Source organism: Citrus clementina, unplaced genomic scaffold, assembly GCF_000493195.1.
Source record: "Citrus clementina cultivar Clemenules unplaced genomic scaffold, Citrus_clementina_v1.0 scaffold_2, whole genome shotgun sequence".
Lineage (NCBI taxonomy): Eukaryota > Viridiplantae > Streptophyta > Magnoliopsida > Sapindales > Rutaceae > Citrus > Citrus x clementina.
The window spans coordinates 16416595-16438840 of record NW_006262688.1 but is presented as its reverse complement, the minus strand read 5'-3'; the positions used below and the strand labels follow the sequence as shown (position 1 = coordinate 16438840).

Sequence of the window (22246 nt, the reverse complement as noted above, 5' to 3'; positions counted from 1 at the left end):
TGGTTTACTCAGAAAGAGGGAATCGATTATGAGGAAACTTTTTCTCCGGTTGCTATGCTTAAATCCATCAGGATTCTGCTCTCCATTGCTGCAGTGCTAGATTATGAAATTTGGCAAATGGATGTCAAGACTGCCTTTCTCAACGGGCATCTTGAAGAAAACATCTACATGCAGCAACCAGATGGATTTATACAAAGAGGCCAAGAACACATGGTATGTAAGTTGCAGAGATCCATTTATGGATTGAAGCAAGCATCCCGGTCATGGAACATCAGATTTGATCAAGCGATAAAATCGCTTGGATTCATTCAGAACATTGATGAACCATGTGTGTACAAGAAAATTCAAGAAAAATATGTAGCCTTCCTAATTCTTTATGTAGACGATATTCTCCTAATTGGAAACGATATAGGAATATTGACTACAATAAAGAGTTGGTTAGCAAAACAATTTGATATGAAAGACCTGGAAGAGGCAAGTTATATTCTTGGTATCAAATTATTACGAGACCGGAAGAATAAAACTTTAGCCTTGTCTCAAGCGGTCTATATCGATAAGATATTGGCTAGATTTAGCATGGAAAATTCCAAGACTGGTTTATTACCATTCAGACATGGAATTACATTCTCTAAGGATCAATCACCTAAAACATCTGAAGAGATAGAGAGAATGAGACAAATTCCCTATGCAAAAGCTGTGGGAAGTCTTATGTATGCCATGCTTTGCACTAGGCCAGACATCTGTTTTGCGGTAGGGATGGTTAGTAGATATCAATCTAATCCTGGACCTGAACACTGGACTGCGGTCAAGCATATAATGAAGTATCTGAAAAGAACTAAAAATTATATGCTTGTGTATTCTGGTGATGAACTCATTCCAGTGGGTTATACTGATTCTGACTTTATGTCAGATAAGGATTCCAGAAAATCAACTTCCAGCTATGTGTTTACATTGGGAAGTGGAGCTATTAGTTGGAGGAGTGTGAAACAATCTTGTATCGCAGACTCCACAACTGAAGCTGAATATGTGGCTGCATCCAAAGCTGCAAAAGAAGCTGTATGGCTCCGCAAGTTCCTACAAGATCTTGAGGTGGTACCTGCTGTAACTGCACCCCTGAAACTATTTTGCGATAATAGTGGTGCGGTAGCTCAATCTAAGGAACCAAGGAACCACAAGAAACAAAAACATATTGAGAGGAAGTATCATCTTATAAGGGATATAGTGCAGAGAGGTGATGTGGAGGTTACTCAGATTGCGTCACAGCAAAACTTGGCAGATCCTTTTACTAAGGCCATACCTGGGAAACCTTTTAACTTGCACTTAGATTCCATGGGCATGCGTGAGATGCCAAATATGCTTTGAGAGCTAGTGGGAGATTGTTGGGAAAATATGCTCTTTAAAAGTATATGTGTTTATTTAATTGTAATAAACAATTTTTCTGATTAATAAAATAAATGAGGTATTTTATTCAAATATCTTAATTGCATTAATATTTGTATTAAAGTCCATTTAATCATATTATATGTATTTATGTGATCACCATGTGGATTCACAAAAGACATAAATACAAGTTATCTTATGATTAAATAAATTTAGTTCGCAGTTGATAAATAAAGTTGGGCACTTTATTTAGGTATAGACTGTAATAAATTCATTGAATGATTTGTCTTAATCATGTATGAATTTATTAATGTAGTACGACTACATTAAACAGGATCACATATGAGATTTAATTAACTTTGTAATAACTATCAGATTTATTAAATCTCATAGGCGTTGATTTTACTGTAATCTTAATCTTGAGTTAATTATGATTTCATGATTGTAATTGTTATTCCATTTGAGTTACCAATGGGCACGACACATTCTTGTGGTCAAGATTACCCGGTATCTTGGTGGGAGCAATTATGAGTATTGGAGTTATGGATTAACAATATAGAATTTGTACAACACATCTCTTGATGGGTTTTCGGCACTTGATCATAGAATTCTCTGGCCAGAGTATGTCAACATATTTAGTATGTTGAAAATGATCATTAGAGAAAACCAGTAAGGATCAAGGAATAAGATGTTATTAAATTGATTGGACAGTTGAGATATCAATTTAATTAACGATGTGGTACAAAGGATTGTGCAGTAAAGAAATCAATGTGGCTTGGGACGAATTATTATTTGAGCATACAATTATGGAAGTCAGTTCCAATCTTTTAGTGGAGTAGATTTGGAATTAAATAATTGGGCTAGTTTAATTACAGGCCTAATTATTGTAGCCACTTTTGTATGTTCCCAAATGATCCCTGGGTTAGCTCATTTAATTGACTGCACCACTACTGGACTAATAAGTAAGATAACTAGCGATTTGGGTTAAAAGCCTAAATATATCATTTAGTGGGAGGCTCCATTTAATTAGCTTTTGTATAAGGGGCCTTATGTTATTTTATAAGGTGGGTCCCCTATTGAAAAAGTAAATAAACGTGAGTTTTATTTAGGACATTATTTGGAGCCTAGGGTTTTCATTAAAGGGAGATATATAAGGCTTATTTTTCCCTAAAGAAAAGTAGAGAAGCCACTTTTTATACAAATTAGAGAAAAAGATTTTTCTCTCCATTGTTGAGAGAAAAATTTTCTCGTGCTAGTTGCTTTGGTAGTGATAAAGACGCCCACACGTCAAGTGCAGATCGAACCTGAGTCATAACCTGGAAGATCATTGGAGACAGTTCGTGATCTAACAAGCGTGGTGGTGACGGATCGTGATCTAACAGGAGTGGTGGTGGCGGATCGTGATCTAGGAGCCTAAATCACTTCAGCGGAAAAAGCCAACTCAGATTTTCAAGGTACGATTTCTGAATTACGTATTCCTATATATTATATGAGAGCGGTCCTTAAAAGGTTTTATAAAAATTTTAAAAACCTGATTTTTCCCCAACAAAAGATTCTTTAATTTTTAACAATTCGGCAGCAATTTTTTTTTTTGGCTTGTCTAACCTGTTAGTCATTACACTTGTGCCCACTTCATACCTACCCATATAAATCTCTTTCGTCATATAGGTTGCTTTTGGAGTTGGAAAATATTATCTATTGTCTGAAGGTATTAAAACATAACACATTTGAATATTGCTGTTACAAAGCAAGAAGAATTGCCCAGTATGTTTTCAAATTTTCTACATCTATCGAATAAGGGAATCTTAAAATCTCACATATATCGGTGCCGTTATTGTACTGCAATATGCTATATGCCTGCAAATTTATATGAATATACTGGTAACGAGATTGATTGTTGCCATATACATTGTACCCACAATATGATCATTCTGGCAATATCTTTTCAAATTACTAACATGTTTGGAAATTTTCACTATACTAATTAGCAATATCTTATATAAACCTAAAAAGTAAGGATGGATCATAAGTTCAAGTAAATTGATCATATTGTGCATGATTCTGCTCCAAATCAGTTGAGGGTAACCTATGTAAAGGAGTAACCATTGATTTGAGCTATCTGACTTGGTGGAAAAGGATTGTGTATCCTAGATTGTGTTAATTCTCTAATTACCTTGAAGTTAAATAGGGAGTCAATTTTTATATTTTCTGTTGTAAATTGTCCCAAACAAAATATCTACTTATTTCGAGGTGATGCAATATAATTTAGACTGAACTTCTTTTCAATAATGTAGATTACTTATCTTTTATCAAAATAATCGCCTATAATACTTTTTCAGGTATTAGTATCCACTTTCCTTACTGGTTACAAAGTTGATGATTCCATATTGTTTGTGTCCTATTTTCATTAGTGCAGGCTATCGGGGTAGGAAAAATATCAATATTGTTAAAATTGTTTTCTGGAAAAATAGAGGAAAGTGATATATGAAAGAGAGTAGAGAAGTGAAAGGTACAACAATTTGTTCATTATTAAAAATTTATGCTTAACTTTCATGATGCATCATGAAAACTAGTTTCCAGTATTCTATCCAAAATCTTCCATCTTGAGATTCTCTTGGCTTTCATAACGAATCATTATCTATGTACCTGGCCTTTTTTAACTTCAGATTATCGAATAATATATACTTTAGTACAGTTTGTGTATTCTTTATTGATTCTTCTTTTTATAATAATAACAAGTTGGGCGCAAATCTTTTCTCCCCATCAATTTGTCTAGAATGAGGAGGGGAAACCATCTAACTCTTCAGAATACTCAAAGGTAAGCCACTTTAATATAGTTGTTGATGTAAGAAGATTGATGCTTCTACCATTCGGAAATTTATAAAAATTTTTAAGAGGGGATCTTGTGTCTGTCCAACATAGGATTATGACACTTTTAATTAAAGAAAGTTTCTTTTTATTGGAGAAATACTCTTGTGGATGTATCATAATTAATTATTGCTCATAATCTATGTTTAGGCGGTGTGATTGACCGACCAAAACTTGTTATTTTGGTAGATTTGGTGAGCCTCCTTGTGGAATCATCCACTTTATTGTTGTGGGCCGCGGCTCACAAAATTTAAAATAAAAAATCTATTTATGTATAATCTTGTTTCTTTTTTGAAATATAATATTACAATTTATTTGCAAATATATCATAAATCTACTGACACTCTGTTTAGATAGCTATGTGATAGTGCATAACGGATTGGACGTCTGTATTATTTCCAAACATTTGAAAGAAATTGTTTTGCAAAAAAAGAAAAGTAATTAATAAAACAATTTAGAAAAAGAGAGGAAAATGGTATGAAAGAGAGGAAAAATAAAAGAAGAGGAGTTTCTGTTATTGACAAATAATATGCATCGAAGTGTACATATAAAATATCCTGAATAAGAAATTTTCCAAATCTACCAAATATCACTCTCCTCTAGTGGGTTTTGTTCCAAAATTCCAATAACAAATAAAAATACATGTATGTACATGTTCTGTATCAGTGCATATAGTGTATTATGATTTTTTTGTGTAGAAAGTAAATTATTTGCTGAAAAATGTTTAACGCTTTAATCTTGGCTCCTTACAATGGTAAATTTCGGATTATCCTCTTCATGAATTAACTATCTTCAAATTATCTTCTTTACTTTTAAAAATCTCAAGTTACCTTTATTTTTGTTCAAAAGGTAAGGAAAAAATGGGGGTTGACTCATAAAATTTTTTGGGTCTTCTTAACTAAAATAAGAAATAAATTGAAGTTTTAAAAAATAAAGAAACTGATTTGAAGATAGTTAATTTATAAGGGGATAATCCAAAATTAATCGCTCAACAAATTGTATAGTAATTTTATCAAATGTTTTAAATTATTCATATGACTGTAAATATTTTTATGCAATGCCTATGACCATGGCGAGGCACCAAAATTGTTAACATAAGATAATTCCCATTTGTGAGTTGTGGCCACTCCATGTCTGGGTCAAAGATCATCATATTTGTCAAATGTTGTTCCATTTGGCGTAAGAAAATGATGTAATTTGTAATTAGGAGTGCGGGTGTCAGTAAATTTATTTTTATTTAAACAAAAAGAATTAACTCCAAAACTTTTTGTACAAAAGATGAGAGTTTTAATTTGAATTTTAAAAAGCACAAAATTTCGGTTTATGACGTTTCAAAAAAAATTTGGTTTATGAAAATTTTCATTGAAATGATTTCTATTTTTAGTTTGTGTTTAGTTTGAAGAAATTAGAGAAAAGGAGAGGACATGAAATGAGAGGAATAGAGAAGAAAAGAGAGGACCAATGATTTTCAAATTCCTTTATTTAGTTTGGTATGAAATTTTAATGAGAAAGAAATTACTTTTTCTTGAACAATTTCACCTTTTAGTGTTAAATTATCAATATTTATTATTGAAAAATATTTAAACTTGAAATGTATTTAATATTTAATTATTAATAAATAATTAGTTTAAATTGCATTCATATTTATAATTTTATTTTTTTATTTTTAATATAATTTTATCATATTAATTTTAATTTTAATATTTCTTTTTACTATTTAATCACTCCTACATTGAATGAGCGTGTGTCTGTATATATAAAATCCAATATAATTATGAAGTCAATTTTTTTTCTCAACATTAGAAGCAAAATCCAATGCCTTTACATTAAAATATATTAATAAGATCTTGAATATGAATTAAAAGCTATCTTCATATCAATTCATTAATTTTTAGTAATTTTTTAGAGTGGGACTATTAGCATCCCTCCAAATACCTCTTAAAACCCCTTTAATTATTTTACAATTTTAATCTTTATTAAAATTATATAATAAGATAATTTTTAATTAAACCTCACTCAAAAGTCAAATAAATTTTTCCTTAAAAATTCTTTATATGAAATATTTTCATGTAAGAGTTCTAAGTTCTAGTGGCGGCCACATCGAGTGTAGGATTCTGCAAATATTCATTCAAGAGTTTTGCAATCTCATACCACCACCACCACTTTAAACAAATTCCCGAACAATTGGGCATAACCAAATTCATTAATGGCCCTATCCCACCAGTGGCGAAGCTAGCATCATTTTTTTAGGTGGGCTAAATTTTTTTAAAAAATAAAATTTATTTCTCCAAAAATTTATTTTATACAAACGAAATTAAACACACTACATAAAAAAAATCTAACTTTAAAATTATAAAAATACAATTTAAATAAGAAAAATATTATCAAATATTAGATTTATTTTTATTTTTTATAAATATTAATAAAGTAAAATTTTAAATTATAATTTTTTTTTCAAAAAGTGCAGCCCGGGTTAGCCTCCCTTTACCTTCGCCACTGTATCCCACCATACACTCCTCTAAATCCAATCTCAGCCATCGTCCATGTCCATCTCATCAAAATGAACTAGCTTTGATGAATGCCATTGGAAAGATATTTTCAAATGTAACTAATTCATTTTGTGCCAAAACGGATATTACAACATCTCACATTTCAAGATTTCCCTTCATCTAAAATTAATTTTCATGTTTCTTAAGATGGTAAAAGTAGTTAAGGAAGGCGAAGGCAAGTAGCAAATTAAGCTTGAAACCACTGAAATTTCAGACTATAATGAAGAACAGCTCTTTGAAACTTATTTATTACTCAAGTTTTTATGCTCAAATAAAATATATAAAGAAAAGAATTTATCACTATATATGAAAAGAGAAGAAACTGTTATTTTTTCTTTTCAATGGAAAAAAATAGTGTTGTTGAAATGGGGTTTCATAATAAAAATTAAAGAATGAGTTCAAACTAATAAGTTTTAATTAAGGGTAAGAATTTTATATTATTTTTAAATATTTTAATAGGGTTAATAAAGACAAGGGGTGTTAAGAGGTGTGTAGATAGGTGTTAATAGTCCCACTCATTTTTTTTATTAATAAATGTTTATATTGCATTAAATAAGATATCGGTGGAATCCAAGTTTTATGCGGGCCCACCTTGCATTAAGTTGGGGTCAAAGTTGGTAATTCATACATTTTAATTCCGCTATCAACCAGAATTCAGAATTCGATAGCAAACGAAATGACAAAAGGATTTTGAATTCTCTTCCTTTCACCCACCCTCCCCAATTGAATTATAATGAGGCCATAATCTGTTAGTAATTATTGCGTCTGCGCTTCTTTTATTCGTTTCAACATCGCTAAGATCTATAATACAAAGTTCGATTTCATTGAAGAATCCAAACTGATGAAAGGAAGGGGTCCAGTTAGGTATTTTCAAAATACTAGGAATAGAGATGAGCCAATAGTCCATAAGGGCACGGCATGGTACAGCCGGCACGTTCCACTAATGGACTGAGCCGGGCAAGCATTTTGCCATATCTAATATTTTTGAAATACTTTGTTGATTTCTTATTTTGTTTTGTTATGGAAAAATAAAATTTTAAATTTAATTTTTAAAGTTTGAACTTTAGATATGAAATTTTACTTTGTATTCTAAATTTTTAATTTCACATTGATAAATCTATTAACTGGGTTAATTTAAATTGACCGAACGATTTGTATTATTATTAATAATTTAATATTTAAAAATAAATAGAAATACTATTCAATTAAATTAAAAATAATATTTTTTGATGGATTAATAAAATGAAATTTAGTTTTATGAAAGGATACAAATTACAAATAAAATGAAATATGGCATAATTTGCATCACAATAGTTTGTAGTACATTTTAATTAGGTTGGCACCTACTGCAGAACCGAACTATCTATCATTTGTATATTATAACAATTTTATTCACTAAAACCATTTTAAAGTTTTTATTTTTATTTTTATTGTCATTATCATCATTAAATTCAAGGTGAACATCATCACATGATCATTGTCTTCATCATCAGAATTTCTATCATTTTGTTAATTTTGATGTATGGTATAAGACACTTGCATCGTCATCTTATTAATTGTTTGAGTTAATTTAAATTGAATTTGTATAAGTAGTTAGTGTTTTATATTTTTAAAATATAAATCATGCTATCAAAATAGAATTAAATTTGTATTTTTTTTTAAAGGAATTTCATTAAGCAAAACGAATTACAAACTGTTTAGCAACCATGGAGGTGGAACAAAACTCCAAACTCGAGAATCTGTCATAGAATTTCCTACCCTCGCAACAAAGTGAGTAGCAAAATTCGCAAATTTACGAACAAGCGAGAATTTCACTTCTCCTATAGCTAGGGCTAACTCCCAACAATCCTCAATGATGAGACCAAAGCCATTAGGGCCATAAAAACCTTCTGTCAGAGCTTGAAAAACTCGAAGGCAGTCCATCTCAACAATAACACATGGAAGCTAGTACTCCTTTAGCCAGCTAAGAGCCTCCCGGATACCAAGAGCTTCAGCCTCCCTTGCACTAAATGTTCCAAACCTGCCAACACATCTTGCAGCAAAAAATCCTCCATCTGAATTGCGAATGACACAGCCAAGCCCAATCCTTCCCTGAGATGCAAAGACAGCGGCCTCTACATTGCACTTAACCCAGCCAAACTCAGGCTTTTCCCAACTCACAGCCCCATGAGCCAACTTATGAACCTCAGCATCTACATAATACAATTGCTTCTTAGTTGCCTGCCACTGATAAAGAAACTGCCCAGCTGAATTAAGAACTTGCTGAACAGAGCCATTTTTCTGGTTCCAGATTTTATCATTTCCATGGATCCAAATTGGCCAGCAAATCATCATAGCTATATTACAATCATCTTCACTGCAACGTGTAAAAATGTGCTCCAGCCAACCTAAGAAAGAAGTGCAGGTACCAACAAAACCAACAGGAGAAGAGAACCAACAAGACCTGGCAAAGCTGCACTCTATTAAAGCATGCATGACAGTTTCCTCATTGGCGTTACACACAGCACATGTGGAGAGAATATCCACCCTTCTAGAGAGTAAGTTAGTTGCAGTAGGCAACACATTCTTTGCGGCCCTCCAAATAAAATTCTTAACTTTGCTAGGAACATTCAATCTCCATAGTTTCCTCCACACACCAGCAAATGAATCAGATACAATAGGATTTAATAACTTATTAATGAAAGATTTGTTGTTTTTTCTACACTAATTAAGATTATAGTATACTTTTAATTTTTATTTGTTTTATTAAAAGCAATTAATATGTTTTAAATTAATAAATTAATTAAGAGCACTATGGTTTAGTTTAGTCTTTTTATATAGTCATTATGATTTCTTACTAATTAAATTTCTTTAGCCTAGTGGATATGGATAACTAGTTGGGAAATTATCATTCGTATACCTTAAATTTGCACTTTTATCAAACATACTAAAACACTTTAAGGGTGTATCAATCGTCCACCTTAAATTGACAAAAGTTATCTGCCGACTACTAAACCGTTAGCTGTCATTTGAAAGTTAACGGAACTATAGTGAATTGATGATTTTACCCTTAAAAATTATCACTTGTATACCCTTAAAATATCTTATTATCACTTATATACCCTTAAATTATTATCATATGAAAAGACCATATTACCCCTCTAACGTCATCATATTTAAACGGAAACTAATGATTTGGTGGACGACATATACATTTTGTCAACTTAAGGTTGACGACTGATATACATTCAAAGTGTTGTAGTACATTTGATAACGGAGTAAACTAAGGGTATACGATTGATAATTTTCCTAATTAATTTACTTGAAGTCTTGAATTCTATACTCAATAAAAGTACCTTAGCGTGAGGTGTCCATGAACCGTGTAGGACCTCAAATTTAATTGTTGTGGCGGTCCATTGACACGGTTCAGCTATTTCCTGCTAGTGAAACCCAATCGCCATATTTAAGTAGGAATACTTTGTGTTATCTTTTACCCTCAAATTAAGGTGCAATGTGAAAGATGTTATAACGGTATAATTTTCATTCATATCGTTTCTATAGGTTGCTACCATTCGATTATAATACTAAAATTTGGTACGTTTGCAGATTTGTGGCTATGCACTTGTAGTCTTGTACTAACATAGGATGTTTAACATCAATCGTCGGCATTGTCACACTTCAGCGTACTGTTGAAGAATATCAAAGTCAAATAGAGCCATTTGGAAACAGGATTATGTCACTTTTCTTTATTTTTTTAGAGCGCTGCTACTCACCCCGAATATTAACCCCGAATCGCGCCCCGAATTTAAAACGCACCGTTTTGATTAAATTGAAAACGGTGCGTTTAACCCATGTTTCCTTTCCTTTCTTTTGCCGAACTACAGAAACAGACCTTTGCCGCTTCCTTCTAGATTCTAATTGCCGCTGCCGCTTCCTTGTAGCTTTGTTGTCGTTGTTGCTTCGTTCTAGCTTTGTTGCCGCTGCTGACCTTTGCCTCCTTTTGGCTTCACGATCTAGAAGCCATCGCTACTTCCTTCAAGTCCACAGCTGCTGCCGCTTCCTTCTGGCTCTGTTGTGGTCACTGCCGCTGTCGCTTCCTTCAAGAACCGAGCTCTCTAAGCCCCTCACTGCCGATTTTGACCTTTGCTTCCTTTTGGCTTCATGATCTAGAAGCCATCGCTGCTTCCTTCAAGTCCACTGCTGCCGCTTCCTTCAAGGCAGTCTGCTCTCTCTAAATAATTTCAATAAGTTTGAATTTATTTTTAAACATTTAAATAATTTCATATAAATTTATTTTTAATTAATACAAATTAATTTCATGTATCGTTAAATGTTCCTTCAAGACTCTGTTGTGTTTGCTGCTGATTGTGTTTCTGTGTTACTGTTCTGGGATTGTCTTGCTGCTGATTGTGTTTGTGTGTTATTGGTGCTGGAATTGTGTTGGTGCTGGTGGAAGTGTTACTGGTGCTGAAATTGTGGTCGTCTGAGCATTTCTGTTTATGGTTTTTATTCGTACTATTATTCAGCTGTCAAGTCCACCTAATTGTAGTTTCTGAGTTCTATTTCCCGTTACTTTATTATATAGGAGGTGAGGGAGGAATATAATATACTGATGAGGATCGGACCCAATGCTAGCTAGACTTGTTGTTTTCTTGTTTATGGGTGTTTATTTGAAACTCAAGTGGGGAATCAAATAAGCTGAGTTCTTTTGTTTATGGTTTAATTTACAGTTTTGCCGTTTACAATGCTATAAAGAAAATATTGCTTCAGTTTCATCGTTTGCTATTGTTTTTCGTGTTTGTTCTAAGTCCAATGTCATTCTCATGCAAGAACAAGATCGAGCGTTAAATGTCGATTTTTCTTCTTAGTTAGCCAATGTGAAAATCTGCCTTGATAAGATCAGATTTAAACCTGCTAAACAATCAAGTGAAATTAATGAGATGCCTTCTAGTGGAAATAGCTTTCGTAAATCGTTAAATAAAAGTAAGTTTTGGTCTATTTGGTTCATAATTATGACTGTAACAAATTAACAATGGCGCAATTTCTAAACGTGCCTTCTAACTTTATCATATTTGTAATCTTTAACCATGAAAAAATAAAACCTGCAGAGTGAATTATTGATGCTCATGCATGCAAGAATTTGATCAATCAAGCTAATATTAAGGTGAAGGGGTTCAGCGTGAGAATTGTCAAGTTAATTGCATGAACAATTCGCTTGTAAGGAAAAAGCAATGAAAGCAAAAGGAAAGGAGTCAAAGCAAAAAAACAATCAAAACAAAACGCACCGTTTTTGACAATATTCGGGGCGCAGATTCAGGGTTAAAATCGGGGTAAATAGCTTTTCCCAATTTTTTAAGTAAGAAACCAATACGTGTATTTCTTTTTAATTAATTAATTCCGAATAGATAAACTCAAAGGCCAAAGCAGTTCTGCTGTTCAATTATTAATTCTTTTACAGTTGTTAGACAACGGATAAAGATGCTTGAAACCATTAAAATATTATTGACACTTAAAATTTTTTATAAAATTTTATATTATAAGTATTCCCTTAAATTAATTTACTTAAAAGTTCCTTTTTCCCTTCTTCACGATCTAAGTTATAATTTCTTCTGCTAAATCTCAAATAAATTATTTTTTCCACTTGACAAGACAACACGATAAAAGAAAACAATGTCCTATTATTCGTTGAAGATTATGCTTTCAGCTTTTTTGTAGTGAAACACACAGAAAATAAAATATCAATATTTATTCAAAGTAGTAACAACACTGTTTTTCAGGTTTCATTTCACAGACCAAGTTTAAAATCCTTAGATTTGTGCGGAGGGAGAAAAAAGAAAAAAGAATTACACTAAATTAAAAAAAATTATGATCAAATCAAAAGTGGATGCAATTTGATTGCAGACGATAGTATTGAATTAAGTTTTGCACAAAACTCCAAATGTCTATTTGCTTATTGCCAAACCAAAATTAAGGATCTTCCTCCACTTCAAAACTTTATAATGAACAAACGTACATTGATTATGAAAAAAATAATCTCATAAGGATCCCTCATGAAGTTTACAGGTACGAAATTATTGCGGGAATAATGAAATAAAGCTCTTCAATGCTCACTGATGAAGAAAATAGATATAAGGATATTTTGGGAATTAAAATGGGTGTTTAAAGGAAAATTATAAATTTAAAATATTGTAAATGAGTCTCTCAAAAGATTGAGTTTATAGAGTAGTATATTGGGTTTAAATAGTCTCACTGCATATGGTTGTTGTAACTTAATCAAGGTTTTCGCTCTAAAACTTAAGAATGTAGTTGTGTTAAATATTTTTTTGGAGAGATTTGCCACTTACTGGTCTTATCCGGCTCGAATTTGGATTAATCGAGACTCAATGTAGTTTTTAGATATTAGATAGTTTAATACACTAATAAATAAATAAATAATCTCACTACTAACAATAAATTTGAAGTTTGACTTTGCTAGTATTATGCCCAACAAGGCAACAGCATAATAGGAATAACCCATTCATTGAAACAATCTTGCTTGATGAAGTATGAGTCGCTAAAGTCTATCAAAATTTGTTATTGGTTGCAACTATTATTAGATAGAAAATCTAGTACTTGTTTTTAATTTTTATCTCCTTTTAACGAATTAAAACTGGTTTTAATCATTTGGTTCCGATTTTATGAATATGTTATAACACAATTATCTATTGAATGAAAACGGCTAGGATATTATGCATGCCACATTTGGCCGCATGGTGTCTCCGGTTAAGATCAGATACTTTTTATATTCTTATCTCATAGTCACTAATCACTATTTTGCATTTTGCTTGTGAAGAGCTCAAATGATCACACCCCTTATTCTATGAGAATTGAATTCTACGTCTTTTTTTTAATATGACTATTAATTGAAAATTTTAATCTATTTTTTAGTAAAACTCTTTTGAGATAGGATTCATATTTATTAATTTTATGCAGATACATTATGATACATTTAATTTTTTTTTTTAAAAAAATTCCTTGACCAATTTATCCTCAAGGACAGAAGTAGGAATTTATATTAAAGAGTCATAATTTCAAATAATAAACTTAAGAAGACCATAGTATAAACATAATAAGTTTAGGGGGGCTAAATATAATTAAAAAAAGAGCTTAAATATTAAAATTGACATAAAAAATAGATTAAAATATTATGTTTATGGCCTCAAGATAACTCTGCCACATTATCCATGGGGCAACTTTGTTAACTTTGGCATGAAAACCATCTTAGCTAACTCATTTTTTTTTTAAATGTTTTAGGAGCATAGGCTAGTAATCTTAAACCATTTTCACCTTTTTAGATGACAAAATTGTCTCTCATAAATACTACCAAAGTACCAATCTGTCGATCTTGCCCTAACAATAGGCAAATAATTTAACAAAGCTTTCGATTGCAGGGCATTTTGGTCCAAACAAAAAGTACAGAAACCCCAAATTTGAATGTTTCAATGCTAATCATTTTCATAAGCACAAACATCTAGATGCTTTTATTTTTTATTTTTTGGCAATACGATCGAGATGCTTAAAATTAGTGGAATATCCCTATTCATGAAGTAAACCACAATAAAATTAAGACAAAAAGCTGGTCCCATTCAAACTAGATAAGCTTACACGTCAACATCACCAGATAAGATCATGCACCTTCAGTGCCCATCGTGAATCCAACTGCTTAATTCTCAGCCGTCAGATTCAACTCCAACTGTCCCCACCACCAACATCATATATCAGATATGAGCCAGATTATTTCTATTTTTACGATTATTATTATCGTTATAGAACTCCAAAAAAAAAAATCCATTTAAACTCTAACAATAGAATATTTCAAGTATATCCAAACCAGCAATAATTGTTGGCCTGGCTGACATGGAACCAGCTGGGAACAAAAATACAATTAGCTGAACATCCAATGATAACTGTCCACGTAAGCAAGAAACAGACATTCATGTTCGAGTGCGGCGCCTCGTTCGTCCACCTCGGACAACTAGGTCCTATGTGGGACCCAAAATCTAGCTATAAATATCGCCAACAACACTTTTAGGGAACCATACAGAGCACGTGGATTAGGATTTGCTGATTACACAAAAATATAAAAAATAAAAATTCTTCCATGGCCAAGAATCCGGTGAGCCAGCCGTATTCGGAAGAAATCGCCAGGTTTCTAGAGGGAACGGCGAATTTCTCCGATATTGTATTTGGGTTTATGGAGGAAAGCAGTGAGTCCACCGTAGGAAATTTATGTGATTGTAAAGAGGATGACAATGAAGATGTTGAAGAAAATAAGGCCTTTTGGGAAGCGCAAGAAAAGCTTCTTCAGGTAAATTTCATTTGGGTAATTGTGAGAAAACAGAAATGATTTGCAATGAAGATTGGAGAATTGAATTGTCAAATTTGCTATAATTTTGCAGGCCACAATAGGTAGGATTAGTAGTTTTGAATCAAAGCTTCGGCAGGCTGTGAAGTATAGTTTAGAAGAGATTAAGTTGGCTGGTTCAAAATGCTCTTGCCGGACACCGGTGGCCGGTGGTTGCCGGACTTGCATGCGGAAAGAAATTTCCGTTAGGCTTCAGAATGTTGGGTACAATTGTGTCATTTGCAAGTCTAAATGGAAGAGCTCATCCGAAATTCCTGCAGGTATATATATATAATTTTAATTCATTCCAGAGTTGGAATTCCGCTGATTGGAATTAAAATAGATTTTGTACTTATGTTTTTTTCCCAGGAAATCACACTTATTTAGAAGTGGTGGAAAAATCGAAGAAAGGAGATGTGATCAGGGTGGTGATTGAGTTGAATTTCCGGGCTGAATTCGAGATGGCGAGAGCGAGTGAAGAGTACAATCGGTTGGTAAACCGGCTACCGGAAGTGTTCGTTGGAAAAACAGAGAGATTAAAGGCGGTGATCAAGATTATGTGTGCGGCGGCGAAGAAATGTATGAAGGAGAAGAAAATGCATATCGCTCCATGGAGAAAACACAAGTACATGCAAGCGAAGTGGCTTGGGGGTTACCAAAGACCAACAGCAGAAACAACACCATTGATAATGATGCCTGTAGTGAGCTATGCCTATGCGGACAGACAGCCAAAACCCAAAGCTGCAGCCTCTATGTTAACGTTTGATTTGATGGAAAATTTTGGTGGGCTGCATTGCGGTGCGACAGCTGCAGTTGAAGTTTTGTGAATACATATACATCAGAGGATTATTAATATATTCACATTCCTATTTAGAAGAGCTTTAATTTTAATAAGTTTTGACCCTTTCACATTGTAAAATATTAACTCCCCCTGCCCCTAGCTAGGGAGAGAGAGATTGAATAAATATTGCTCTCCAGTCGTGAAAATGATAATAATGAATGAATGAATGATGAGCGCGCGTTTCAATATCATTTGATTGTGTTTTTTATTCTTTGGGTAGCAGAGCAATTAACTGCATACTGGCAATTCAAATGCCTATAATGTTTGCCAATAACGAGGCTGATTCTTAGATGAGGCAGCACCCGTGAAATTTGTTGCTCATGCCAACACAAAGTATGTCATACAAGCACAAGCCACTAGGGGAATCGTTCGAAACGGCAGAGCATGGTCCTATATGATCATTTCCAAAAGGATTTTACCACAATACCCAGTCTTGATTAGGCGGAGTTTGAAACAGCGTTAAAAATTAATGTTGGTTTTCAAATGTCTATGAGAGTGTTTAAGATTAAGGTGTTGTAAAAATCAATTTACTAGCGGTTAAATAAGTAGTTAGTAGGTGCCAAAGTGATTAAGGTGCAATGCAATTATAAGCGATTTAGCAATAGCGGGTTCCTAGTAGTTGAGAACAATGAGAAGGACGTCAAATACTTCGATTATGTACTTCAAGCGGTACATATATTTAGCTTTAGTTTGTTTGGTTGCTCAAAAAAATAAGTGGTGATACTCCACTTTAGAAAATTGTTCTTTTAATTCTGTTAGACTGAATCTCTAAAAAATTTTTTTAAATGAGATTTCATTCCTTATTTGAAGTGTTACATCAGTAACAAAGATTTTAAAAGATTTTTCAAATGAGATTGTCCTCGCTCTTCAACTTCCCTCTTTTTAATTAATATTATATTTTTTTATATCATTATTACTAAAGAGAGAGAAGTACTATAACTGCTTTTTTTAAAAAAATAATATAAACTTACTTTTATTTAATAAAAACATGAAGTCACTACATTCATGAGATTCATTTCAAGTGTTTATGAGACTGTTAAACTGATTAAAAATTAAAACATAATAATATCCATCATTAGAAAATACATATCCTTATAACCAATACTAAATCTCTATGAGAAACATTGTGCAACTAGTCACACTTTGTATTTAGTGTCATTATGTTCATTATGTTTTCTCACAAATACCATTTGTGTCCAATGACTTTGACATCTTCAAGTATTTAAACTAGAGGTTCAAAAACTTTGCATTTTACAAGAGAAGTAAATTCTACTTCAATTGCTTATTTCCATTGAGGTTAATCATGCCTTTATCTACATTTATTGATAATTTGAGACACAAGATAATTTCTAATTTTAGTAGCTACTGTTAATAAGAATACATTCTCTATGTCTATTTCATTATGATCTCACATTTCTCTTATATAAATATAATTTGTAGACTTTTTTCTCATTTTTATGTTTTTGTACCTCTTCAGGAGTTAATTTCTCTTCAAGGACTTCTGTCTCATCACGGACCATCAGTTCATCTAGAACCGGTGATTTAGATAACATGAGTATATTTATAGCTTAAACATTATTTTCAGCAAGATCTTGATCTTCAATTCTCCTTTTTCTGGGGAACATCGTCTTGGGAACCAAGTGGTCTGTCATGCTTCTGACGTGCAATAGATAACTTATTAGTTGTGTTTACACATAATTATTTAGTAGGAACAATCACTAGGACTGATGTATTAATAGCTGGAATATATGATTTAGTTAGATTTGATGTATCTGTAAATGCATCCAGTGATTAACTTGCAAAATGCTGCAAAAGTATTATCCTGCATACTTTGTTTTCACATTGATTCGTACAAAAATCTAAATGAGAAAAAGAAAAAACTTTCCAAGGAAGTTCATGCCTTATTTTAGGGGGAATGATGGAAAAATTGTCTCATCAAAGTGGCAATCCGTAAAAAGTGTTTTGAAAAGATTACTTGTCAAGGGTTCAAGATATCATATAACTGAAGATAAGTTAAAACCAACATAAAAACCCAAATGATATGGAGGTCCCATTTTTGTGCACTGAGGGAGTGATGCTGGAATGTGTTGCGGAAAAATCAGTTTTTTTTAAAAAAAATTTAGGATCGATCTCATACAATATATAAGAATTTGTAATGTAGAAATCATACCTTGAAAATCTAAGAAGATGAACAATCTTTGCTTTTTCCACTGAAGTGATTTAGGCTCCCAGATCACGATCCGTCACCAATACTCCTGTTAGATCACTATCCGCCACCAAATAATCTTCCAGACTATGACTCAGGTTTGATCTGCACTTGATGTGTGGGCGCCTTTATCACCACTAAAGCAACTAGCAGGAGAAAATTTTTCTCTAAAAATTAGAGAGAAAAATCATTTTTTCAGAATTGTATAATGTGGCCTCACTATTCTTCTTTAGAGAAAAAAAAGTCTTTTTATATCTCCCTTTAGTGAAAACCCTCTTCAAATAATGAAAATCAAATGCCACGTTACTTGCTTTTTCTATAGGGAACCCATCTTGTAAAATAACATAAAGCCCCTTACACAAAAGCATATTAAATGGAGCCTCCCACTAAATGATATATTTAGACTTTTGACCAAAATGACTAGTTATCTTGCTTATTAATCCAGTAGTGGTACAATCAATTAAATGAGGTAATCTGGGGATCATTTAGGAACATACAATAGTGGCTACAACAATTAAGCCTGTAATTAAATAAGCCTAATCATTTAATTCCAACTCTACTCCACTATAAGATTGGAACTGACCTCCATAATTGTATGTTCGAATAATAATTCGTCTCAAGCCACATTGATTTCTTTACTGCACAATCCTTTGTACCACATCATTAAGTAAATTGATATCTCAACTGTCCAATCAATTTAATTACATCTTGTTCCTTGATACTTACTGGTTTTCTCTAATGATCATTTTTAACATACTAAATATGTTGACACACTCTGGTAAGAGAATTCTATGATCAAGAGCCGAAAACCAATCAAGAGATGTGTTGTACAAATTCTATATTGTTAATCTATAACTCCAATACTCATAATTGCTCCCACCAAGATACCGGGTAATCTTAATCACAAGTGTGTGTCGTGCCCATTGGTAACTCAAATGGAATAACAATTATAATCATGAAATCATAACTAACTCAAGATTAAGATTACAGTAAAATTAATGCCTATGAGATTTAATAAGTCTGACAGTTATTACAAAGTTAATTAAATCTCATATGTGATCCTGTTCAATGTAGTCGTACTATATCAATAAATTCGTACATGATTAAGATAAATCATTCAATGAATTCATTACAGTCTATACCTAAATAAAGTGTTCAACTTTATTTATCAATTGCGAACTAAATTTATTTAATTATAAGATAACTTGTATTTATGTCTTTTGTGAATCCACACGGTGATCATATAAATACATATAATATGATTAAATGGACTTTAATCAAAATATTAATGCAATTAAGATATTTGAATAAAATACCTCATTTATTTTATTAATCATAAAACTGTTTATTACAATTAAATAAACACATGCTTTTAAAGAGCATATTTTCCCAACAGAATGTGCACAACATAATCAAAAGTGCACAAATGGGAAAGGTTAGGTTGTTGACTAAGTACAAATTTTAATGGAGAACATTGATGATAAGCACTCGGTCAAAAATGAATTATTGTCGCAACACATAAAATAGTATGACCCCTTGCAGATATTTTAATTTTATATGCATAAGTAATGTTTTTGCAATTATCTGTAATTACTTAATCAACGATTCTACAATCCATTTTGTGTATGTACATGTGGAATCAAATATTCAACATCAATACCTATTGATGTATATTAGTCATAAAATATCTTCAATACAAACTCACTAACATTATCAAGACATGTAGCCTTAATTGGATAATTTAGAAATTGTGCTCTTAATCTTATAATTTGGGCACAATAATGCATGCAAACAACAAACAAAACCACCTTACAGTGATGCATCAATCAAAATTATAAAGTAACGAAATAGTTCACTAGGTAGATGGATTGGTCCATCTATATCTCCTTGAATTATTTGTAAAATTGATGGTATGACCACAAACTTTTCTTGGGAGTAAGCAATAAAAACAATCTCATTTGATAATAGAATTTTCTAGTTCTTTAATGGATGTTCATGAGAATTTTCAATAATTTTAAGCATCATCATAGATCCTGAGTGTTTTAAGAGGGTCATCCAACAACATAAATATTTTTAGATCTGTGAACTTCTTTTCCATTATTGCATAGCGCTCAATCATTATAGATCCTAATGAGACTGTTGGAAGATTTTGTAATATGTATTTCCTCATTGAGACAATTTTAGTAATACAAAGGTATTCCACATTGTTTTTATTTAAAGTCACAATGTGATACCCGTTTTAGTGGATATGTTTAAAGTTCAGTAGATTTTTTTTTGGATCTTGCTTAATATTAGGCATTTTGGATTGTTAGTTTGTTCCACTTGCTATTTCGAACCCTTTAATTGGGTCTGTAGGTTTAGATATAGTATTTGCTTTTCCTTCGAATAGTTTTGTTTCCAAAAAATATTTTTTATTTTGAAGAATAGTGTGTGTTAGCCAAGGATACATCCCCAACTTTCTTTTCTAAAATAGATAATTTATTTCTAAAATCGATAACTTCGTATTAAAAATAGTTCACATTAGTCATCAGGATTAGATATGAATGTTAAGAACATCTGATGAAACTATAAAAAGAACAAAAGTTAACATGTTACTAACTTAATTATTATGGTATTAATTAGTGTGGAAATTTCCATTACCAATTACTTGATTGATTTCCCCTTTTGTGCCTCGAAGAAATTGAAGACATTAAGATTATTTAAATCAATAGGATTTAAGTCATCGACTAGATTAGTCTCAATATTTCCTTCTTCTTTCTTGGATGCTTGATAGAGGTCTACCAATTGTTCATCTGTACGTAGGTAGTGACCAATGTCCTCTTTGCCACATCAATAGCAAATTTCTTCACTTTCATTTCTAACATTTTTCGTTTTTGCACCATTGACCTTGTCATGCCTCTCATAGACACTTCACTTCTGGTGGTGTCCATTTTTGTTGTTCTACTATCCTGAGTGTTTATAGCCATGATGAGGGAAATAACCACGCTTTCTCTTGCTTCCTCAATTAGGTTCATTATTGGTGCATGTATGTGCATTGACTTTTGCGAATAATTGAGAATAGGTGGATGTAATTCATGATTTTCGTCAATGGCTCATTGTTTTGTTCAACAATCAAAAGAAATGTTATTAGCTTAGAGTATTTAGTGTATCGACAGTCTCGGTATTATTGTCGCAAGATTACATCTGATGCATGAAATGTAGAGAATGTCTTTTCAAGCATATCATTTCTAGTGATTTTTTTCACCACACAATATTAGTTTTTAATTGATGCGGAACAAAGTAGAGTTGTAGTCATAAAATCTAACATATTCTTGTTACCTTATGTTCAATTACTCTTGTTTTTGGTTTTGGGAGGAAAATGCCCCTCTAGTGGTCAAACTTGTCCTTGAAGTGATTCAACAAAGTTAACAGATCCTTCACTATCAGATATTGATATTTCAGACTCTCATGAAAATGATGGCGAAAGAAAACTGTAGCTTTTGTTTTTTCCTACAACGATGCTTCCTTTCCTTCTGCTATAATGCCTTCAGTCATATAAGTTACAGGTGAATTTTGGCATCCAACACCCAAGAAAGGTAGCTTCTTCCAAAAGCTTCATGGATGGAAATTTGCAAGTTCGTGATATTTGTCATTTTTCTAAACCTTGTTTAATAATCAAAGAAAAAAATAATTATCACAAAATAAATTTTTTAATTTAAACAAGAAAAATCGTGAAAACATTTAGAAATCTTATGCATGTATTTAGAATTTCAGGTTCTAACTTTTAAAATCATAACTCAAAATTTTGAGTTCTTACCATCTCCTTACGGCTATAGGAATAATATTCAAAGAAAATATATGCAAGAGTAAATCTTAATTTATTGAAACTAAAATAAAATTTCTAATTTAAACAAGAAAAATCATGAAAATATGTAGAAATCTTATGCATGAATTTAGAATTTTAGGTTCTAACTTCTAAAATCGTAACTCAAAACTTCAGGTTCTTACTACCTCAAACTTCAGGCTATAAGAATAATATTCAAAGACAAATATATGCAAGA

The 22246-nt window shown here is 32.1% G+C and overlaps 2 protein-coding genes across 2 annotated transcripts; one reads left to right on the top strand and one right to left on the bottom strand.

The window, feature by feature from the left end:
* Nucleotides 1-8741: 8741 nt before the first annotated feature.
* On the bottom strand, nt 8742-9272 carry LOC112100928. The gene has a single exon (XM_024190804.1). The coding sequence runs from the start codon at nt 9270-9272 to the stop codon at nt 8742-8744; it is 531 nt and encodes a 176-aa protein (XP_024046572.1).
* Nucleotides 9273-14869: 5597 nt separating this feature from the next.
* On the top strand, nt 14870-16146 carry LOC18053487. Its single transcript, XM_006447231.2, has 3 exons — nt 14870-15123; nt 15215-15440; nt 15529-16146. Exons 1-3 carry the CDS (start codon nt 14917-14919, stop codon nt 15984-15986), a joined length of 891 nt encoding a protein of 296 aa, XP_006447294.1. The 5' UTR covers nt 14870-14916; the 3' UTR covers nt 15987-16146.
* The last annotated feature ends 6100 nt before the right edge of the window (nt 16147-22246 follow it).

Bases quoted from the DNA above. Each gene is read 5' to 3' on its own strand.
- LOC112100928 (XM_024190804.1), bottom strand. From the start codon at position 9,272: ATGCATGCTTTAATAGAGTGCAGCTTTGCCAGGTCTTGTTGGTTCTCT.
- LOC18053487 (XM_006447231.2), top strand. From the start codon at position 14,917: ATGGCCAAGAATCCGGTGAGCCAGCCGTATTCGGAAGAAATCGCCAGG. The intron at 15,124-15,214 runs GTAAATTTCATT...ATAATTTTGCAG, and splicing joins CGCAAGAAAAGCTTCTTCAG to GCCACAATAGGTAGGATTAG. The intron at 15,441-15,528 runs GTATATATATAT...TTTTTTTCCCAG, and splicing joins CTCATCCGAAATTCCTGCAG to GAAATCACACTTATTTAGAA.